Genomic DNA, 24,052 nt, shown 5'->3' with positions numbered 1-24,052 from the left:
TACACTAAACTTTTCAAGATTGGTAAAGCAAAGTATGACCAAAAAAAGAGTAAAAGAAAATAAAGAAAAAGAATAGTAGGATGTGAGGGCGATTTGGCTGTGGCATCTGGCACCCCATTGATCACCAGAGTTGATTTGGCTGACCTGGCTGGCTAGGCAGGTGTCCCTTTCCTCCCTCGCCTCTCCATGTGCGTCCCTCCCGAAGATGCATGGTTGATCAAAAAGGACGATGATCCCCGATAGAGGAGGACCACTTCCTCAGTCAAGGGTATATGAGTAGCTGCACTCCCCTGCTAGAACCTTCAAATAAGCTCTCAAGAAAAAGAATAGTAGAAGTCATGCTTGAGAGGGAGAAAGAGAAGAAAAGTATGAATAAAGATGAAAGAAAAATGGGAAAGGAAAAAGAAATAAGATAAAATCCAATTAAAGGAGAAGAGATTTGGGGAAGAACAGAAGAATAAATAAAGTGTAAGGGGAAATAGAAAAATAATTAAGTTTAGAAATTCATGATTGCATACAGGATAGATGGAGAAATAGGTGTGACATAAAGAACAGAACAGAAACAAAAACAGGAACTAGTCAGAAATCACCTGCAATTCTATTTTTGGTGAGCATTTGTTCTAAGGCTGAAAGTAAATGCTCTTCATGAGCAAGAGTCGACTGAAAGTTGGAAACATCAGTCCTGATCACAGCCATGGGTGTGGTTGGCTCCAGAGTGACCAGAGCCATAGGCATGCCCACCTATGGAACAAAGGCAGTTGTAGGTGTGGCTGCCTCTGAAGTGACTAGAGTTGCTTCAGGCACTATCGTAGTTGAGGACACAGCTGCCTCTGAAGCGGGCACAACTGCAAGCATAATTGAAACGGAGCCAACACAGAACAAACCAAACTCCAAGAAAGTAAAGTTTGTGCAAAGATAGGGTCTCCCCTTTGTTGGACTTCATGGGGAGAGATTCCCACACACTCCCATATTTCTAGATTGAGGGTTCCAGCTTTGAGAAACCAAGGAATGCACTCAATTATGTCCTGTAACATAGTAACAACAGCATTGGCAGATACTGTATACATAGCCTGCTTCAACAGTATCTTTTACAGCTTAGCGTGCTGTTGCTGCTCTGTGGATAAAAGTTTGCCCATGCTTTAATCCCACCAGTATTCAGAAATAGCAGTATTCAGAAGCATTACTCATGGCTAGGCACTCACCTGATGATGCCCTGTGTCCATGTCCAGAAGTAGTCCTGTGAGAACTATATGCCATTGATTCCCCCACAATTCTGCCTTGCAGGTGATTTCACTTGTGGATTCAAATCACATCCACATTGGGCACTGGTTACTGAGACTCCACCTGTGGTTCTCAGTCTCCTGCAAGGCAATACGATGTAAGTGAGAGACAGTGAACAAAAGACACAGAAACGAGACTTAAGAGATAGCTTGGTCTTGGCTGGTCCAACCTGCTCTGGGCAACAAGGCAAAAAGAACCCAAAACATCCAGTATTTATTGATTACAAGTGTGGGAAGAAGGAGAGCAGTGTATATTTTGAGACATCTGATGATAGAGGATGAGACATCTGGAAATAGTGGATATCGAAGGCAAAGCTGTAAAAGGGGAGGTACTGCTTATCTTGCTGGAGAGAACAAATGGGTACCAAGACTGGGTTGTAATTAACCAGCAACACATCAGGTCAGTGAGTGAAGCCATAATTCAGAGGAAAAGAACTTAATTGGGGTCAAGCTGATCTCAGCTGGAATTTAACTCAGTAGGGCCCTGCCACTTCGCAGACCAGGACTTAGGTCTCCATGGCAGCCATTGGCAGAGGAGCCACACTCACCCAACTCTGCCATCTGACATGCCCATATGAGTCACATAAGGCTTCGGTTGGACTCCTAATATAATACAGGCAGAATTATGGGGAAGCAAGAAACTTGTGCCACTGATAGCCCTCCAGTACTGGGCAGGGATGTCTACTACAGTCAGAGATTTCTCCTGTGTAAGGAATTTGGCTTGGAGGGGCAAGGTCTATTCTCTTCTCTTCTTAGTTTGTATCAAACCAGTCAGGTCAGTTTACTGTCTTTCCCAGTTTCTTTGTACACAAGCAGGGATAATAGCTGAGCTTGAAATGTAGTTCCTGGAAAGGACTTTTGTGTGCACACCCAAGGGTGTTGCAATCAACTGAGTGGGTTCCAGGGATTCTTCTCTCCAACACAGCCTTAGTGATTTCTGGATGTCTGGAGCAGGCAGAGCAGGTACACTTTGTACCTCCTCAGTCTGAGGGCCCATTTGCATGATAAATTAGTGTGTGGCTGCACAGGCCCTTTTTGCTGATCTGGGCTTGATGGCCACAGGGTGAGCATTCAATCTTTCCTGAGGTTCTCATTCTGCATGGCCAGTAGTGGTACTTGTGTTTAGATCCAAGCTGGCACTTTACAGGACCTGTACTGAGGCAGTTTTGAGCTGTCGCCTTTGGGCATATTCTCAGCCCACTTGAACCTACACAGTGAACTTGGGGGGTTTGGCAAATGGTTAAGATGCAGCATGACTGCAAATCCCAGACAAGCCTCAAAGGGTGGAGAGAGAAATTAAGCCACTAATTCTGCACTGGGGAAGTGGCCATGAGGAAAGAGAGCTTTGTCTTCATCTGTCTCAAGTACATACTGTTCTCAAGCATGCTGCTTTCATTTCTAGTCTCTGAGGTTGCAGCCACTTATATTGTCCAGTCCTCTCTCTGGCATAGTCTGCACTCCCTGATGCTGAAACTTTCTGGGGAGATCCTGCTCCACACTCTCCTCAGTCAAGACTAATCTGAACTGGCCTTCTCCTGAACAGTCAGTGCAGTAGTCTGTTCATAAGGTGCCTAACTGTGGTAAGCCTGAGCCTTTTTTCCCCCAGGGGGAACTAGTCACTAACAAAGGACCCCTCTTAAAATGACTTCTGAGAGTTTGCACAGTACAATGCCAGGACAGAAAGGATATGGCTTCAGAGTTCAGATCCTGCTATTCAGGAAACAAAGACACAAAAACCTCATTCTCAGAGTAGAGACAAGAATAAGTCAAGTTTTCTTTTGCTTCTTTTTGTGAGTTTCTCTTGCTTTGAGGTATTTTATGGGATCAGTCCTCTAGGGGTGACACACAGCTGGTAAGAGACAGAGACAGAATAAGGCTCCAGCATCACCTGGAAGACAGGAAGGTAACCCAATAGTTTTTCAATTTCTTATGGAGCAAAGGCACAAAGTTAGCCAATCAGAGTAGGAAGAGAATAAACAAAATTTGCATCCCTAAACTACATTAAAGGAGAGAGAAAGGTGTTGGGGCCCACCCACAATGTATAAAACTTATAGAAATCTTTACTTGAAGCAGTAAGAATTTGTCTGGCCTGCTGGGGAAAAGTGAAGCTGTTCACTTACAGGCTGTTGTATTAAAGAGTTTGAGCTTTTTACACCGTCTCTGACAAGGACACTAGATCCAGTTTTCAGTGATTGTCCAAGCTAGTGTTGACTTCTCGGGACTCATCCTTATGCAAAGGCTGCAAAAAAGTTATGACTATCTGACCATTGGTGAAATCTTTACTGGCTCAAAAATATGTCTGTGGTTTAATTGGCTAACCCTTTGGACATTGATTTTTCTGGGATGAGTATGGAAGGCAGCTTATCTCCTAAATTTTATAGAAGAGCCAACTCAAATCTACCTGGATTTGGGGCTCCTAACCTTCATATATAACTTTCAAAATCAAGAATTAGAACTTTGGAAAAGCACATTGTTTTCCCCAACCAACAGCAGTTCAGTCTTCCTATAGGCTGCATGTATCTGAAGGCAATTCTGTTAGGACTTGTTACCCAGGAGGTCTTCTTTTCCATTGCTTTCTCCTCTCTGCTTCCATGACACACTGTATATACCACTTGCTATGGTATGAATGTATGTGCCCCTCCCCCAAGTCATGTGTTTAAACTTAGGACCTAATGTGATAGTATTAAGAAGTGGGACATTAAGAGGTAGCTTAAGGCACTAGGGCTTTGTCATAATGAATGGGATTACTGCCCTCATAAAAAAGGCTCAAGGGACTGGATGATTCCTTTGTGTCCTGCTTTTTCATGTGAAAATACCATATTTGTTCTCTTTGGAGGATGCGACAATAAGGTACCATTTTGGGAACAGAGCATCTATTACCAGATGCCAAATTTGCTGGCACTTTGATCTTGGATGTCCTGGCCTCCAGAACTTTGGTAAATAAATTTATATTATTTATAAGTTATCTAAATTCAGGTGTTTTGTTAATAGCCGCACAAAAAGATTGAGATAATTCTATGGTAGCACTTTGAACATTGCTTTATAATTGTCTGACAGTTAAGCTGAATTGTTAACTTGATTGGCTTGAGAGCCACCTACAGGTTTAATAAAGCACATTTCAATGTATGTCTTTGTTCATCATGGATGTGTGACCTTGGAGACTACAACTGGTCCTTGGTCCCTTCTTCTGTGGCACTCTTTTCATGCTCTGCTTCCTACCCACCATGCATTGAGCAGCACTGCTTTACCAAGCCTTTCTGTCATTATCTTCCTGCCTTGGAGCCAGCCAACCATAGATTGAATCCTCTGAAACTGGGAGCCCAAATAAACTTTTATTCTTTTAAAGTGTGTATATTGAATATTTCATCCCAGAAACAAAAAGCTAATATAGTCTCTTCACTTAACCATCTCAGATTCTAGAAATGTGAACTCCCTGAAAATGAAGTAGAAAAGTGTTCATGCTCATATCTGTAATGTCTAGTCTGCACCTAGACTTACAGAATTGAATTAAATTATTTCACACCTAGGCTATACTAGCTGCCATTTGCTCTGCAACAGTCAGTCAAGGATAGCCAAGGAGCGTGAGGTAAATCTTTTCCATTGTGGGGAAGCCACTGAAAGATCATTTTAGCTTTTCTTCTAACCCCCACAGTGTATCCATCTACACTCTTTCACTATTAATTGGCTACATTTTGTACAAAGAAAGATCTTAGACTCAGTGCAGGATCTTCTGTGACTTTTATGTCTTTCAACCCAAGGCTGATACTTTTGTCATTTTACTCAGCCTTTATATAGTAGAGTCAAATCTGATTAATTGATACGAACTTGGGGGAAGGCCAGTCAGATTTGTATATAAAAAAGAAATGCAATTTTATTACTACAAGTTCATAGAATAATAAGAAATATACTAATGAAGCCCTTGCCAGAAAGTTTTGCCAAGTAGAAGTCCTTGGACCTGTTTTAATGAAGAAATAAGAATGATGGGCAATTAACATATTTATTATTTATAAATTGCTTCTAAATTGCTTAAAAGTTTATTATCTTAAGTAGTTTAAACCCTCCCCTTATAATTTTGTTTACACCATAATTTGCCCAGCAAAACTTTGGAAGAATAGATACAGCAGCTTAGCTCTATCTGAATGATCACCAGATATGAATGAGTGTAGTCTGGACACCAACATGGTGAAAAAAGTAAGCCTTAAATGGATGCTTTTAAGAAGTGAGCAGGACTGGGCCGGGGGTTTAGCTCAGTGGTTCCACCTCCTGCCTCACAAGCACAAGGTCCTGAGCTCGATCCATGGTACCAAAAAAAAAAAAAAAAAGAAATGAGCAGGACAGATTTTTCCTTTCCTACCTAGTTGTTAGTCACAGAGGCAGAGGTTTAGAGTTAGTTGCTCAGTAATATTTAGAGAAAAAAAGACTTCTTAAAAGAAATAAGAGGAAGGAACTGGGTAAGTGGAAAGGGATAAGTGACTACTTCCATGTCAGAAGAGATGAATTCTAAACCCAATCCTGGGTTTCTAACAACTAGCTGTGTTGTTTTAGGTTGGTCTTAAGATTCTCTATACAGAGACAGAAGTAGAGGTTAGATGACCTTTAATGTCAGATTGAATTTTATTTCTGTATGGGCATGTCATTTATTAATGGCCATGGACCCAAAAAGGAAATTTTCAAATTCTGAACTAGATAGCATAGAATTGTCAGGATGCAGTAATGATTTTGAGAAACTTTACAGATTACTGCATTTGACAGTAAAGTGACTGATGGCTCTATCATGATCTGAAGAAATAATTATGTATAAAAGATTTTTTTAAATTTTTGAAGGCTAGACTTCAGAAGGGACTGTAGATTGACAGAAAATGTGGTAAATCAGACCTTTGGGCTTCAATTCCTATTGTCTATTAATTTAGTCTGAGTGGATGGCCTCCCAGTTTGAAAAGCAAGAGTCTTAGGTTTTTGCTGTGATTCTTCCAAAAATTGACCATTTGAACATGGACTCAAAAACTCCCTGAACTTTGGTTTTTTGTTTAAAGGGAAAAAATAATGCTTTGTTTAGGTAGCTCTTAAGATTTGTAGTTATTGGAAGAGAGGACAAGTCAAAACTCTCTAAAGAACAATTACCATACTAGTGATTTAATTAGGAGCTAATCAAGACAGTAATTTAAAAAATTGGGCCACTGAGATACATGCCCACTAGAAACTTTCTCATTGTGTTAAATTTCAAAACACTCTTTTTTTGATGGTTTGTATGATGTTCAGTATGATGTGCATTACATACTGCCATCTCAGTAAACATGAGATTTGAGTATTTTAGGCTTATAAAGACTACATTGGATGATTGAAAGAAATGGAAATAGAGGTTTGAGGAAACAGAAAATTCCTTTGTTTTTAACTTAAGCTAGTGTTTTCTACTGTCTAAATTCTTGAGAAATATTGAACCAAGTGGAAGCCCTAGAGTAACAATCGTCTCTCTTAAGAGAGGTTTATCAAAGTTTGCATTTCTGATTAATTTATGAGAGGGATAGATGAGATATTTCTATATTATAAACAGGTCTAATGACTGCTGTTAATCAATTCACAGAAGTAAGTGAGCACCTGCTCTGTGCCAGGAATAGCAATAGGCATCAGTATGATGCAGAAACTAAAGATATGTTCCTTCATTTTAAGAAGTACCTGGCCTGATAGGGGTGACAGGTAAATAAGGAGTATCATGTATTACATGATGTGAGTGAGGTACTATACTTTTATTTCCTTAGGTCATTAAATATGTCACATTTCAGAACTGGAAAATGTTGTGTCGTAGGCCAGCAGTCTTCCTCTAAGGCACTGCTGTCCATCTGGACTTTCTGTGATGATGAAAATGGCCTATGCATGGACTGTCCAGGATAGTAGCCACTAGCTACCTGTGGCTATTGAGCACTTGAAATGTGGCTACCATGACACAAGAACATTTTAATTTAATTGTACTTCTGTTACTTTAAATGTAAATTGTCACCTGTGGCCAGTGTCTATGCTATTGGACAGCACAGCACTCAAAGAATGATAGAGTGAACCCACAGTCAGGGTCCAAGGCAGTCTCTGTGGGCTCTGTTAGAACGGCCCCAGTCCTTTAATGCTGTTTTCCTATCCACGGACCTCAATAGCTTTGGAATGACTTACTTTTAGCTGATAGTTCTGAATTATGCATGCTAATGTGCTTTACTTAACTCTGGGATGAGAGTGTTGTTTTTTTTTAAAGATGCTGTGTGACAGTTCAATCATAACAAAGGAAGGAAATGGGGTGAAATAAAACTTGTTTAAAAGGGGCTTTAAAATATCTCAAATCTTGCCTTTCATATAATTTTACACAGTGTGAGGCCATTTCAACATTCTTTTAGCTAGTTCTGTCTCTCTCTCTCATACATATAAATATCAAGAATCAGAGAGATTCTGTGATGTTTGCAAGGTCACATGCTAATAAGAACTTTCTCCATTTTTATTTTGAAGGTTTTATGTGGGAAATTATCTAGGATTTTTATTTTACTATTCTGTGATCTTCTGTAATCTTATGACCATCTAATAAAGCAATCATCAAGCTGACTTTTGGCCCTAAATATATCTGTGTATATCTAGGCAGAAAGATATATCATTCTTTTCCTTGCAAAAGTTTGTGTGTGTGTGTGTGTGTGTGTATTAAGTAAGGACCGCCCACATCTGGTTTAGCCCTAAAGAAAATGTTTTTGTTTTCCAGTAGACACAAATATTGAGCCAAAAAGGATGAGTTGGTTACCAGTTCACTTTGAGAGGAGGTTATGTATACCTAAGAGTGAATGGAGATAAATATGTCCTTTAATCTATTTGAAAAACTGACCAGGAAAGATCTTGGGAGGGGTGAGAATGCTGAGAACAGTTTGAGGGAAAGAAAGGGAGACATCAACCACACTGGTTTAAGGGAGTATGCTGTCTGACACAGCATGGAGTTATTATTTCTGACAGCATTTTTTTTGACAGTTAAGTTTGGAATTGTTCCTGCTTTTTGTTGCTGAAGTCTGATAGTAGAAGGAGAGTAAGGAGTTCCCGCTCATTATTTCTTAATCTTCCTGCAAGAGGAAATTGCTCTAGTTGTGTTCAGAGTCCTTTCAACTGTCATGTTTTAAGGAGGCAAGGAAACTTTTTTTCCTCCCAGTTAGTATCCTCAGTCAGCCAGTCCTAATTACTTCGATTTCATTGCAGTTTCCAGAATTCTAATGAAGTGTAGCCTGGTGGTATGAGCACTGGACTTAGCATGAGGAGTCTCAAATTCTAGTTGTAGAGAGAGATGCCTCTTTCTAGTAGAGAGAAAGTCTTTTAGCCTTTTTTATTGTACCAGTAATGGAATGAATAATATTTATTTAGCTCATAAAGGCAGTAGGAGGATTAACTAGTTCACATTGGCTAAAAGACTTTGAGGGAAATAAATGGCATTGTATCCATTTTCAAGTACTAATTCTTACTGATAGGACACGCCTGCTCTGATACAGTCATTAAACATCTCACAGAAATCTTGCTGGTTAAATGAGAACTGAAATTCTTTAATTCTGTGCCATGAGCTCTGCAGAAAATGTTGCTACCATCAGTCCCAGTTTCCAGCACAGGTATCGGTTTTCTGCCCATTTAAAAATAATTCTGTTTTTAATGGTATCTCTAAGATTTAGTAATTTCTCTCCTACAACCTTTTATATTTATTGTTACTGGTGTAAAATGACTATTGTGCTTCAGCTTTGGGGGGAAATGATCCCTTTTTATGATAGCTTGTTAAGAATTCTGGAAATCATTGTGATAAAAGGTTCCATATAAATACAAGGTGCGTTAGTAATTGTTGTTCTATTGGTGCATTGTATAACTGCATTACAGATTGACAGTTTCAAGCTGCTGATAATATTAGCCACCTTGTGAGGTATAATTACAGCTTTCTTGTGTGGCTGCCAGCACTCCTACATCAGGTAGTAGCCTTTTGGTTAATCTCTTTATTTAAAATGGGTCAGATTCAAATTTGCCCCACCTCAGCTCATCTTTTCACCCAACATAAAATAAGAAAGTTTTAGAATTTGGGAGGTCAGGTAGGGGTTTTAGAGAATGTATAAACATTTCCATTACATACTTGAATTTTCTTCTTATTGCTTCTTATTTGTAGTTCATGAAGTGATGCTAAAGTGTAGGCTCTATCATGCCTTCAGCATGGATCTGCTGCAATTGTTTTATTTTCCTCACTAGAAACTAGAGGCTACTGTGGGTTTCCTTCAGTACCTAGACATTTGTACAGAACCAATTGCCCTTTTAAACTATAGTACTAATTAGATGGTTGCCATGGTTAAGCAACTATGCAACCTGATTTTGAGAAATGTTTATTGTACCTCATTAATTTTGAAATTAGTGCTTAAAAGATCAGGAATAAATAATCTTTTTACATTTTGTGACAATAGATATATATGGCTTCTGTGTGTGTATTTTCTTGATTGTACTCATCCCAGTGTACTGAGTTACCTTCTGTTTGCCATGGCAGTAATCAAAATATCTGCACCAAAAAAGGACTATGGAGAATTTTATTGACCATGAACAAGAAAATGATCTGTTATATTGTATCTTCTTAGGAAACCTTAGTATAATTTCTAAGATGGTATACTACTCCAGTTTTCCTTACCAGTATGATCACATATTACAGGCTCCAGTAATGTTGATACAAGGGAAATGAGTTTGGACTGATATGCCAACGGCTGTTACTCTCACTCTTAAATAAGCTCATGGTAGCAACTGGGTTTTAAGTGGCATATAATATAAATAATGAGATTGGGGTTAGAATTGAATTTTGGGGTGTTGTTTTGGCCCACAGGCACAAAGCCACCTGCCACTTTCCCTCCAAATATTTTTAAGGTCTTTTCAGTTGACAACGCTTGCTCAACAAAAATTGCACTCTGGAAGCAGTCAGGGCTCTGTAGCTGCTAAGCAGCAGACAATTGAGATATCAATAAAATAGAATTTAGCAAAAGAACAAAAAGTAGTCTAGCTGAGGTACTGAGAATGGTAGGCCTTCTCTGAACTAGAGGAGCTCAAATATTGTCTAGATCCAGGAGACTCATACTGTGGATCTCTGGCTCCCATTGCTTGTGGGATGTCTTATATGGGTTCTTTATTGTCAATTGGACCAGCCTTATCAAATTGTAGCTCTGGAAATGAAGCCACCTCACAAATCACCACTAGTCAGCTTAGGTCATCTTCTAAGGATTGTTGCCTGTTCCTTTAGAGGACAACTGAAACAGTTACCGAGGTTCCAGGGAGCAAAGGGGCTGCTCATTACTGGATCCCTTGGGCTATGTAACTGAGCCTATTAGGAAGGTGTGGAGAACTATCTCCACTTAGTGCATGGGCCAAAATTTTTCCTTTGTCTAACAGCTAGACAGTATCTTGATCCATTCACTGGAAGTAGCCAAGAATGTCACTCTGAGAAAAATAGGTATGGAGCAGGCTGGCTACTTCCTTGATGATACTGTCTTATATTTGCTTTTCAACTTAGTAGTAGGCAATGCCAAAAACAGTACTTTTAGGTGTTTTCTTGTCATTCTTGTTGTGGCATGTTCTAGTTGAGTCTGTATTTAATGTGGCTATAGCATTTAATTTACATGTTAATTTCTTGGCTGTTTAAGAAGAGGATAACAATTGCCGCTTGCTTGCTTGTAATGGGCTTTGATATTTGGGGGTAAAAATTAATGAGTTAATGCAAAACAGCATCAGTGAGCCATAGTTACATGTTTAGGATGGTAATTGGACTCTAGAATTTGTTCCATGACAAATGTGGTTTTTACCTATTTAGTCCTTTGGTTGAATTCTGTTTATGTGGGATGATATAGTGTGACTCACATGACTAGCTTCTTCATTCTGTTTACTCTTAAGCTATTTTTACTCCACTGAAGCTTTGCTGATTTTACATTTGTTTATGCAATAGCATTAACTAATATTGAAGAACTTTTTAAACAAGCAGATACTATTTTAGAATGTACTGTGTCCCACAAAGGACTTAGAAAAAGGTCTACGGACCTTATGCAGAAGCTTGTATTTGTTTGTTTAATGGTATAGTGGTTAGGCTGTCTTTCAGCAGACTCTGACTCTGAATTGCTTGGATTCCTGCAGAAAGCTGGTAGATATCTCAAGGAGAGCTTTGTAGTGAAATTTACAACTGTATTGCTCTTCTAAAGGCACAACTTTGACCCAAAGATGAGAACAGAGAAAAGTATTTTCCCTAGGCCATCTTACCACCTCTAGGTTGTCTGATCAAATCAGTGGTGCCAGTGAAACTTCAGGCATGTTGGCAAAAGGCCACCAAGAGGGAAACTCTTTCAGCGTAACTTATTGGCTATTAATCACATGGCTTTTATTCCCTTATTGACAGCCCTCTCCCGAAACCCACTGGAATCCTAAAGTTCTTTACCACATTTAGAAGTACCCGCTGCTCTGTTAATCAATGTCTCAGAAGTCTACTTTCTGATGAACACTTATCTTCTCACAGAATTTTTATCTAGCCTAGTTTGGAAACACTGTCGTGTGTTATATACCTATTCCTAGTGATGTGGCAGGACTGATGAGTTAGATGGTCAGAAAGCACTTCACTATGTTATCTTATCCCTGACAGTTATATTCAGGCTGCTGTGTATTTGTAAGGTCATAGTTGGGTATGATAAGAGAGAATGATTTTTTTTTTTCTGCAAAAGACAGTATGCAGGATGGATGCTTTTTGAAGAAATAGGATCACCTGGATATAACAGAGTTGATCATCTACCTTAACTGTGATAAATACTCTTGTACTTAATCCCTTCAATCTTTTCTCTGGTCATTAATTGATGCATTCTATGAGTACTCGCTAAATGTCCAGGATTATGGCAGATGGTATAGGGACCTCAAAAGAGAATTTCTAGTACAATTTGAACACAAACTGACATACTATATATGAGATAATCATAGAACCTGAGGAAATGCATAATTTCATGTACACTCTGTATATAAAGTGTTGAGTAAATGGGATGGTAAGTGATGGACATATATTAGAGAAAGATATATTTAGAGAAAATCAGGTTTGAGAAAGTAGTGGTCTTGTGTTGCTTAGCTGAGGTTTTCATTTAGACTTGATGCTAATCACAAAGAGCCACTGCAGGCCTTGAAATGAGAAGTAATATGATGAAAATAATAGATGAAGAACATATATCAAAATAGCATTTTTCAGAAAGGTCAGAAGCAAAAGACAAATGGAGATAATGGAATAGTGGAAGAAAGTGATAGAGGTTGTGGAAATGGAACCAAAAGGAAACACACAAGTTGCTTCCAAGAACTATAAGAATATTAAAATCTATTTGATCGGAGAGGGAGATTTCTCAGATTCATGATGTGGGTACAAAACTCAGCTTCCCATTTTTGAATCTTCTACTCTTACCAAGTCATTATGGTGCAACTTAGTTCTGTAAAGTGCCAGTGTAATTCTTTAAGTTCCATTCCAATAGCCCATGTACAAGTATATGATATGCATGAATCAGTAGGATGTGGCAGGCTTTGTGTATGTACATATTTATCTAAATGGCTGACATTTTGACCATCCCTGAGAAGAGGTACATAAGTTTATGAGTGCCTTGAAGGTGTAGGCTATGTATTTTTGTTCATTCTCAGGATTTGGTGCATGTTTATTGAATGAGTGAATGGATGAATAACAATCACTTTGTTTTAGAAGCCTAGAATTTTTGGCGCTTGAAGGGAGATCATTTGGTTATTCTCCTCCCTATAAAGAAGGATACATTACTCTCAAAATGGAAAAGGTGATTTATCCAAGATCATCTGTGAGCCATTGACAACCAGAGGGAGGGAATCCAGATTTCCCCACTGTACCACATTGCTCTTTGTAGCCAGATTTTATGTGAGTCCATGTTGTGTGCATGTGCGTGCATGCGTGCATGTGTGAATTAGGGCTGGCATGTTAGTAAGAGCTTACTTACCTTGTTTTTCAGTTCATGTTAAATATGAGCTTTCTAGTTATGGTATCTGGGAATGATGCCTTTTATTCAACCTTCACTAATTTCTACTTCATTGCTGCTGTCTGGATGGATGTGTCTTTGAATATGCATTCTAGCTAGAGGCATGTTGGCTTTATCTTTATATACAATTTATATTTTTACTTTTATGTTTTAGGTAGAAGCAGGAAAAAATAATTTGTTATTTTATTTCTGAAAAACCACTTTTGTAAGAAGATGACCATTTGACTATTTAAACAGCAACTACTTTTGGAAAAACCTTTCATCATAGATCAATAAACACAGTTATCACATTGGAAGTTAGTGGTTAAAAAATAAGCAACATGTTAAAATCACTTTGCTGTGCATCTGATTAGAAATTCCAGTTTTGCTCTTTGCATTGATAAATGATTTGAGTTAAATTTTTTTTAAATATCAAATTTCAAATTCTGATGCTTTTCTGCTTGATGGGATTTTTAAAGTGCAATTTAGAAAATATTGTTCATATTCAAATGAAAATCTTAAGGTTTTAGGAATCTCTGTTTTAATCTCAGAGTCTGAAACCAATTTTAGCTTGGTGTAGTGACCTGGGGATTTGTGCCACTAAGCAAAGAGTATAGTCCTGAATATCTACATTTATTGGGCTTCTTTCTCCTCAGGGTTTAAGTCTCTTCTGGTGATAAATGTGCCGAGAGAGCTGCAAGTCACTCAGAGACTAGGGCACAATTCAGTGAATGTAAAAATAATGTAAAATGACAGGCAAAGTAGGACATTCTCTGGTATCTTGGGGGCTGATAGAGTGAAAGTATTTGACTCCTGATGTGCCAGGCTTATTAACACAGAAACATAAAAACATACTACTCACACAAACCCTCATATATCTAGACATGAACTAAGAACAAAAAAAGTAAGAAAAGAAGGCTCCCGAGCAAGTAAAAAACAAGCAAACAAAACCCAAAGTATTTCACAAAAGTACACATATTAAAGGTCTTATAATTAACTCCTTAGGAAAACTTCTCAGCTTTCTACTCAGAACTTATCATCTCATTTTCTAGGATATCCTTACAAATACAATTAATACAGTTTCCAAGAACATGATAGAATAGAAGCATGAAACATGAAGTGGAAGTGGAGCTTCTTTTGTTATGCTAACAGCACTGAGAAGTAACAACACTGAGAGTTTGATCGAAGCAAGTGGGTTGAGGGACAGATTTTGAAATCTAGATATAAGAACTCAATAAACACAATATGTTGGGGTCACTGAGTGTATAGGTAAAGCCCACATGGAACAATGAATTATGCTTAGGAGGGTGCTTTTAAGTAACCAATAAGAGGTTAAATTATTATCTTTTTATAATCTGTTTTAAAGAGGGCAACTTTGTGTTACATTTCAGAGATAAAGCAGAATGGTTAGGGTTTCAAATCAGAGTTTCAGTTTAAAAAATATTTTAGTGTATTACAAGTAGATATTAATAAAGAACATATAAAAGCCGTTCTATGAAAAAAATAATTTTTCATAACAAAAATTATTAGAGAATAACCATGGTAAATACACTGGGTATCATGATCTTAAAAGAATGTATTTTTATTTGCTAATCTATCTGCAGCTCATTTCCTAAAAGCTATGGCTTTTATTTGATTAAACATTTTAAGTATTGACAAGCTATCTCACATTCTGTATAATTTTTAACAATTTCTTCCTATTTCCCAGTATTTATTATTCTTTTTGGTCCTTTTTCACTTTCAGTTTCTCATACCAGAGAAAATGTGATATTTACACATGTGTGTTCTATTCATTTCACTTAAGAGTATGGTCTCAAGGTGCATCCATTTGGTTAGTTTATCTTTTATGGGGCCAAAAGAATTTAAAGCATCATACCACAGCGATATGTGCGCACCCATGTTTATAGTGGCACAGTTTGTAATTGGTAAATCTTGGAAACAATCAAATGCCCATCAACTGAAGAATGGATAAAAAAGATGTTTCTTTAATATAATGGATTACTATTCTGAGTTTCAGTTTTAAAAGGGAAAAACTCTAAGCTATCTGGAAAAGAGTTATCCAAAATTATTTATTCCTTGAGAGTTTTAGAAACTCAAGATTTTAAAAAACTTAGGTCAAATGAGAATAGTGATTTCCTAGGAAAAATATTTTAGTTAGATAATATATTTGGGAGGAGTATATTAAGTGATAAAAAGTGATTTTTATTTTCTATCAAGACTGGAAATAAAAGTTTGCTCCTTATCCTTTTTTTTAATGTCAAATTTAGAGTTTTCAGAAACAAATGGTCTCTCTTTGCTGTGTTTTTGTGTTAACCTGGTTGTCTCATTAGAGATGCGGACATTTTCTAGTAAAATTAATGTGACATTTAAAGAAAATTTCCTCTCTCATATGTTTCATGCCATTTGCCATTTAGAATACTTAGAAATGGGATTGAAATAATGTCAAGCAAATTTTGATTAAACAAGGCTAACCAGGAGCCATACATTCATGGGGAAAAAAAAGAAAGAAAATCTGTTGTCTTATTTCTCAAAAAGTGTGTTCCTTCTGTGGTTCTTTATCCTATATGGAGATTACCTTGCCAGATTATCTGATAGGAAAGAATCTACCTTCTAAATAACTGGATGTGACTTAAAAAACAACACATCAGATCAAAACCTGTGGCCAATTCCTTGTTCACAGCAGTTGTTCTCCACCTGTACATTAGAATTACCTGGGGAATTAAAAAAAAATTACTACCAGTGCCTGTGCCCAACTCCAGGCTAGTTACTGTATCTCAGAAGCTCTTGGAGTGGATTCTTAGTGACAGTATTTTTTTTTACAGTTCCTGAGATGATTCTTATGTGCAGTGAGAGCTGAGATCCACTGGCCTAAGATATGAAAATGACTCATCAAAACAAGTTTCCTTTTGCAGGATGATCTGAATTCATTTTTGCTCTACCAGATGTGAGAAAAAAATCCAGTCCTTCAGTGCACAAGATTTGGATTTGAGCACACACCTGAAATCAGATGAATTAGAATACACGATATCAGTAAATATAGACCCATGATATAATAGGTTATCTATGGCCAGTTGACTCAGTTTTTGGAATGCAGTACTCATGAGGTCAGAAGAGTATATTCTGACCAATTAGAATGATTTCATTGCATATGTTGTTCCCATAACTGCAACCAAGATGAAGAGACCTAATACTGACTGTAAAGGCAACAAAGGCAGTGTGTAAATCAGTGTAATTTGATTCATTCACTCTGGGAAAGTTGGTTCTAGGAAGTTGCATCACAGACTAGTGCTACTACTAATTGCATTAGGATGAAGCACAGGCCATTGGCCCATTATGGTTTGTGCTGATTTGAGAAATAGAATATTTATACTTGAAGGACAGGACTCATAAGAGTGGGCCTTTTTTAGAGTAAATAAAGAGAAGGACAGGAAGATGATAAAGTTCCATGACACTCTTCTACCTACAGTAGCAGATCATGCCTGGTGTATCTGCCCAGGGTTATCCAATTTGCGTTCTAGAGGGTTAGGGAAAATTGTTACTCACTATAAGCAAGCCCCGTGGACCATCTCTTTTCTTAATTCATTTCTGAGAGTGGGAATTCTCTTGGAGAGATACATCATTCCATAAGTATCAAGAAGAATTACAGTCATCAGAGATAATATTTGCGTGATTTTTCTTCTTTGCCCAAACATGTGGCACTGGTATCATGCCTGGAAGCCAGGTATTCACAGTTCAAACAAGTTGTATGCTTCATATGCAAAGCTATGTAAAATTTTCTATTTGAAAACTGGCTTTTTAAAACATGACAGTAGCTTGAGATGTTACTTGCAAAGCTAACATCCTCTAGATTTGTTTTGGAGGGCAGGCATCAGTATGCCTACCACTTTCTTGCAAAAATGATTAACTTTGGAAGCTGAGATGGAACATGCATATCCTGTTGTTTTATTGCCCAAATGGGGTTAAATTCCTGATCCTCATTGGGGTTTCAGGTTCTGTAGAAAGCAATGGATAAAGAATTTCTACCATGAGTCATGATAAATGTAGTCGAAATTCTCCTTTGGATTCACATTCTATTGTTTATATTTTAGAGAGAAAATAATTGAGGCACACTGGAAGTAAATAATTTACCGAAGGTTGCATAAGTCAGCTGCTGAGTGCTAATAAATTCCCTGCTTTAACAAGAGCGATTTTTAGGGAGTGAAGGACTTATTTTTTTTTTTTTGGTACCAGTGATCGAACTCAGGATCTTCTGCTTTCAATGCAGGCGGCGGAACCACTGAGCTAAATCCCCGGCCCAGGACTTCCATTTTTTAAATAATATACTGTGTTGAATATCATAGAAGAACACATGTAGCCAACATCATTTTTTGCTTATTATTTTGGTAAAATGAATTAACTCAAAAAATGTTTGTTGGTTGAATGATGAATAACCTATTCCAGCAAATACTTTGATTGTACTCCCAATACAGATTCACGTTTACCCCCTCCTCCTGTAATTATGTTTGCACCAAGCTCAGCAGTTTCTTAGGAACAAATTAGAAATGACCCAACCTTTTGTTTTTACTCTACCAAGCTATTTCTGTCAACAGCACCAAAATTAGTTGTGATTTACACTTGAGATGATATAAACTTTGAGATAACACCAATATGAGTATACACTTATTACACATTCTGTTTTTAAATGAAGGGTGGAGGGATAGACGTGCCTGATTAAAAACCAGCCACTTTTGGGTTTTAGTTTCCTTCTCATGTTCTCCTTTCTTCCACCTATTCAATTGCCTACTTCCCAACTCTTCTGGCTAGGCATTAAGGGTATTTACCTTGACTGTGGCCTATTTAGTGCCCATGTAGTAGCTGGATATGCTATTAGCTGCCTCATTTTCTCTATCAAACTGTGAACTCTGTGATAGGAAAGACTGCATCTAAAAGCCTACTGCAGTTAATGTCTGACAAGCAGCGGTCTGAAAGGAATCAGCTATTTTGTTCAATAGACAGACACTGTGTTTCTTTTTCTAGGAACTTGGAGTTGAAGTGACTGCAGAAGGCCCCTAGGGATGGTGGGAATGGTGGGGATTTTGGGTGGAATGACAAGAGGGTGGAGAAAATGTGTTGGAGTATTTTTCAGTTCACACAATGGTTCAACCAAAATTGTGCTTTTGTGATGGATGTAAGATCCACTTCACTAGGACAATGACTTCAGTGTAGACTTTCCCCTAGCTTCCACCCATTAGGCTGCACCCTTCAATCCACCCAGCCTCTGAGTGCTCATAAACTGTTTTTCCACCTGTTTCATCTGACAGGTATTGTGCATTTTCTTGTGTGAAGCTGTTACTCTGTAGTCTACTGTAATTAGATTAGACAGTGGTGTTTTAATGATAGAATACGAAACAGAGGTTTGCTTGCAAACTTCATGTTTCAGATGAAAGGCTTTGGAACCCCCTGTGGACTGCCCTTCACCTTGTTTTAGGCATAATAGTTGTTTGCCTTTATATCTGTGATAAAATGAAGGCCTTCTTGCATAACCAGTTTTGAGCAAATGTCTGAAAACAAAAGGAAGTGCAGAGTTTAAATCCACAATGGAGGATTGCCTTGCTTGCATTTTTATATCTTTGGAATAAATCCTTTAACATGTCAATTATCTACTTGTAATAAAAATGTCTTTTGAACTTTTAGTCAATTTGATAGAATTGTCTCTGCTGGGTAATGAGAAGCAATTAGTTTCTGTAATGACTGTGAGTTATAATGTCTCTTCTCCATAAGTTTTTGCATGGTCAGTAGCCTACCATATTCTAGGGAATGATTTTGTCTTAGCCATTTGAGACTTCAGGGGTGAGCTGCTGTTACCACAGCACCCTCAGGGTTCCATGGAAAGCATTCTTCATTCTGCTGCCCCACTTAGCTTTGGTTTCTGATTCATTCATTGCTTCTTGCCCAGTAAATAACAACAACAACAACAACAAAACAATGTCTTTCAGTAGGGCACTTGGACTCTTCTTATAACCATCTGTGTAACCTTTTAAATCTTCTTTTTGTCATTGCAGACTGAAAATTATTCTTTTGACTCCAACTACGCGAACAGCCGAGCCCATTTAATCAGAAGGTATGTTAGATTGCTTGCCTATATCTACAGCTAATCTCGATTTAACATACAAAGCAAAACAGATTAAATTTTTTGAAAGGTATGCTCTTTTGGATTTTAAGATGAATACCTGTATTCTTATTGGAGAAAGTCTGGAAAATTCATAAAAATATAAAAAGTAAATAAACATTACCAGTTATTCCATTACTAAAAGGTAATCAGTGTTGGTATTCTTTTTCACTTTTGGTATTTTAACATATTCCTTTCCATAAAAATGTATGTATAAATACAGAAATTAACACTGAGGTTATATTAAAATATAATTTTGTTGATTTAGAAATATTAAAAATATTAGAGAATATTCATATTGATATCAAAATTCTTGTTGCTGTTTACTTTATTTCCTTTTTTTACTGGTACATATTTGGCATACATAGTGATCATATTCAACATGGGGAATTTGTACCTGTACATAATATCTCAATTCCTCTTTTTTCCCATTCCCCTACCATCCCTTCAATCCATCTTCCCTTCCTCATTTACAAAAGTTTGTTTCCATTTTTTCTTTCCATTCTCTTTTTTAAAATCCCGTTTCCCTTCTTTCTCTTCCCTCTTCCTCCCTTGTTCCCCTTCCCATTTGTATTGCTGTTTACTTTAAATAAAGGGAAGCCGTAACATTTTTTTCTCACATGACATTTTTTTCTCCAATGTGTTATGAGATTGCTATTTTGACAAATTTGAAATTTTAAGGAATTTTAATGACAGATAAACTGTCTTTTATAATAACTTTTTTAGATAAGAGATGAAAAGAAATTTGCCTGGATCAATACTTATTGAGGTATTTTGATGTCTTTCAGATGAAACATCCAAAGTTGACATCTATATGATTGGTCGGTCATAATTTATTTATCCATGGGGCCATAATGCATGTGAACACAGGGCTGAATACTGACAAGAAAGATTCTAACTGGTGCATGGGCACCAAATAGAAAGAAGGCAGGGGTATTGAGAAGCCCTCTAAGGCGAAAGAACTAAGCAAAGTAGAGTATCACTTCTGCAGAATACTCTAATATTGACTATTCACATACCTTTATTATTTTTCCTTGTAAATAACACCTTGAATGATCCAGTGGTTATTGTGTAGCTAAAATTAAACATTGAGTATGTTTCTTAAGATAATAGAAATGAAATAGGCAAGCAGGGTATGTTACAGATTCAGTAGACATCTGAAAATTCTGTTATGTTGCTGGTTTTGAACTCATAAATTTACATCACAAGACAAGTAAGATTCAAAGAATAAACTAGCTCGTACAAGAACTTGAATTCATATCTAATTTATGTTATGATGCTGCAGTAACCCTGGAAAATATGTTAGGTTTTTCTGCATTGGTCTGGGATAGATGGTGATCTTAAGTGATGAACAGTAGTCATCTGAAAATGAATAATCCTGTATTATCACTCACAGAATAATTTGGAATTTTTCTGAGGGGTTAGGAAGAACCCACTTAGAATATTTTATTGGCCTACAGAATAAAACAAAAGGCAAAGAATTCAAAATTACCTGACCAATTTATTTTAGGAAGAAAGAAAAAACTTATGTGCACTGATTAGAGTGGCTTTGCAGCAGAAATCTGCCTTTCTTTTCGGCTTTAGCATTGTTATTTTCAGCTTATTTTTTACTATGTGCTTGCAGTACATAGAGATTGCATTCATTTTGAGGAACTGTTACATATACATATCACATTGGAGCATATTTACTCTCCCTTTCCCCACCTTTCTACTCCTTTCTGACCCATTCCCCAGATCACCTTCCCATCTCCACAAAGTCAACCTCCCTGTTTCCTACCATCTGTCTTTTATTTTGCACTTAAATTATTTATATTTTGAGTTTCTCATATTATAGAAACCATGTGATATTTAACCTTCTGTGTCTGATTTATATCTCTTAGCATATATTCTCAAGATCCATCCATTTTCCTAAATATGACTCAAATTTATTCTTCTTTAGGGCTGAATAGTACTGCACTGTGTATATACTGTGTACCATTCATCTTTTCATTTATATATTCATTCATATATATATATAATTTCTCATTCATTCATCTGTTGAAGAGTTTATAGGTCATTGTTATAATGTACCTATGGTGAATTGTAGTTCTGTAAACATAGTTATTCATGTATCACTGAAAATTCTGTTATGTTGCTGGTTTTGAACTCATAAATTTAACTCTTGATGATTTTAACGCTTTCTAGAAGATACCCAAGTAAATGTATAGGTGGGTCAAATGGAATTTCTTTTTTTGAGGAATCTCCATACTGATTTCCATAATGGTGGAACTAGTTTACATTCCCAACAAAATATATAAGGGTTCTTTTTTCCCACAACCTCACCTTCATTTTTGCTTTTTGAGTCCTTGATGATAGCCATTCTTATTGAAGTAAGAATTTCAGTGTTGTTTTTCATTTCTCTAAAGACCAAAAACTCTGAACATTTTTTAATGTATTGGTCATTTGTACCTTTTCTTTTGAGAAGTAACTATTCATTTCAAATGACCATTTTTATTGGATCTTGTAATTTGGGGGGTCTAATTATTTTTTTTGTTTTTTATATATTGTAAATATTATTCCTTTTTCCTAGAAGTAGCTGATGAATTTTTTTCCCATTCTGCAGATAGTCTCTTCACTCTGTTTGTTGTTTCCTTTGCTGTGCAGAAGTTTTTAAATTTGTAACAATCACATTTGTTGATTTTTGGTGTTATAACTTGTACAATTGGAGTTCTGTTCAGAAAGTCATTGCCTATGTCAGTATCGTCAAGAATTTTACCAATCTTTTTCTCCCAGCAGATTCAGTGTTTCTATTTTTATATCTTGTTCTTTGATCCATTTCAATATTACTTTGGTACAGGGTGAGAGATATGCATTTTAGGTTCAATCAGTTTTCCCCACAACCACTTATTAAAAAGAGGGTATATTTTCTCCAGCATATATTATTTACCCCTTTCTCAAATATAAGGTGGCCGAATGTGCTTGTGATTGTTTCTGCATCCTCAACTCTACTCCATTGTTCAACATGTCTATTTTTGTGCCAGTGCCATGCTGTTTTTATTACTTTAGCTTTGTAGTATAATGTGAAGTCTGGAATTTAATGCCTTCTGTTTCTTTGCTCTTGTTGCTCAGTATTTTAGTTTAATTTTTTGAGACAAGATCTTGCTGTGTAATTCAGGCTGGCCTTGAACTTACTATGTAGGCCAGGTTGGTCTTGAACTCATGGAAATCCTCTTGCCTCAGCATCCCAAGTACTGGGATTACAGATGTGCTCCACCAGGCCTGGTTCTTGTTGTTAACTATTGCTTTGGCCATTCTGGATGTTTCCTAGTTTCATATAAATGTTAGCATTGAGTTTTCTAGTTCTGTAAAGAATGCTGTTGGTATTTTGATTTGAATTTCATTAAATCTACATATAACTTTTGATAATATGGCCAGTTCTACATTATTGGTTCTGCCTATCCTAAAGCAGGAGATGTCTTTTTATTGTCTAATGCCCTCTTCAATCTCTTTTTTCAGAGCACTATACTTTTTATTGTAGAGGACTTTTACTTCCTTGTTTAGATTAATTCCTAGATATCTGATTTTTAAAAAGCTACCGTGTATGGGATTATTTTTCCAATTTCTTTGTTGGTGCGGGCATTATTGGTGTACAGAAATATTATTGATATTTGTGTGTTTATTTTGTATCTTGTTACTTTGCTGAATTTGTTTATTAGTTGTAAGCATCTTCTGGTGGAGTTTTTGGATCTTCTGTGTAAAGAAGCATGTCATCTGAAAATAAAGATAGTTTTCTTCTTTTCCTACTTTTATTCATTTTATTTCTTTCTCTTGTTTGATTGGACTGACTTAATATTTTGAGTATTGTATTGAACAGAAATGCTGAGAGTGGGCACCTTTGTGTTGCTTCTGATTTTAGAGGGAATGATTTTTTTTCATCTTTTCCCATTTAGTATGATGTTGGCTGTGGGTTTGTCATAAATGGTTTATAGTAATTTACAGTAACATTCCCCTATACCTATTTTGATCAGGGCTTTCTAAAGAATGGGTGTTGAATTTAGCTAAAAGCTTTTTATGGATCTATTGAAATGATCTAGTGATTTTTGTCCTTATTTCTGTTTATGTGGCGTATTATATTTATTAATTTGTGTATGTTGAACCATCTTTGTATCACTGGAATGAGGCCAATAGTATCATGATGTATGATCTTTTTAATGATTGTTTGCATTCTGTTTGCTAGTTTGTGTTGAGGAATTTTGCATCTATGTTCATTAAAGAAATTGACCTGTGGCTTTCTTTCATTTTTTTTATTGTTGTTGTGTCATAGTTTGGTTTACATATCAGGGGAATGCTAGCTTGAAGGAATAAGTTTGGCAGTGTTCCTTCTCTTTCAATTGCAAGGAAGAGTTTAGGAGTGTTGACATTAGATCTTCCTTGAAGTTCTGGTAAAATGCAGCAGTAAATCCATTGGGTCCTAAGCTTTTGTCAGTTGATAGAGTTTTTATTCCTGCCTCAATTTAATTTCTTTTTATTTGTGTATTCTGGATTTTTATGTCTTCTTCGTTCAATTTTGGTAATTCACATGTGTCTAGGAGTTTATCTGTTTCTTCTAGAGTCTCCAATTTAATGGAATATACATT

The 24,052-nt window shown here is 36.8% G+C and overlaps 1 protein-coding gene across 7 annotated transcripts in view; it reads left to right on the top strand.

The window, feature by feature from the left end:
* Positions 1-24,052, top strand: part of Pcdh19 (protocadherin 19) — a 139,412-nt gene that overhangs the window by 39,470 nt on the left and 75,890 nt on the right. For all 7 annotated transcript variants that reach the window (XM_087196649.1, XM_021250458.2, XM_004872593.4 and 4 more), the window contains one exon: positions 19,330-19,388. In XM_087196649.1, the coding sequence (XP_087052775.1) occupies positions 19,330-19,388 (59 nt within the window). The remainder of the gene's footprint in view (positions 1-19,329; positions 19,389-24,052) is intronic.

This window comes from Heterocephalus glaber, unplaced genomic scaffold (assembly GCF_053883595.1).
Source record: "Heterocephalus glaber isolate CG9 unplaced genomic scaffold, H.glaber_assembly_v1.0 deba00001613, whole genome shotgun sequence".
Classification (NCBI taxonomy): Eukaryota; Metazoa; Chordata; class Mammalia; order Rodentia; family Bathyergidae; genus Heterocephalus; species Heterocephalus glaber.
The sequence above is the reverse complement of the archived record's forward strand: the minus strand, read 5'-3'. Positions and strand labels throughout refer to the sequence as shown.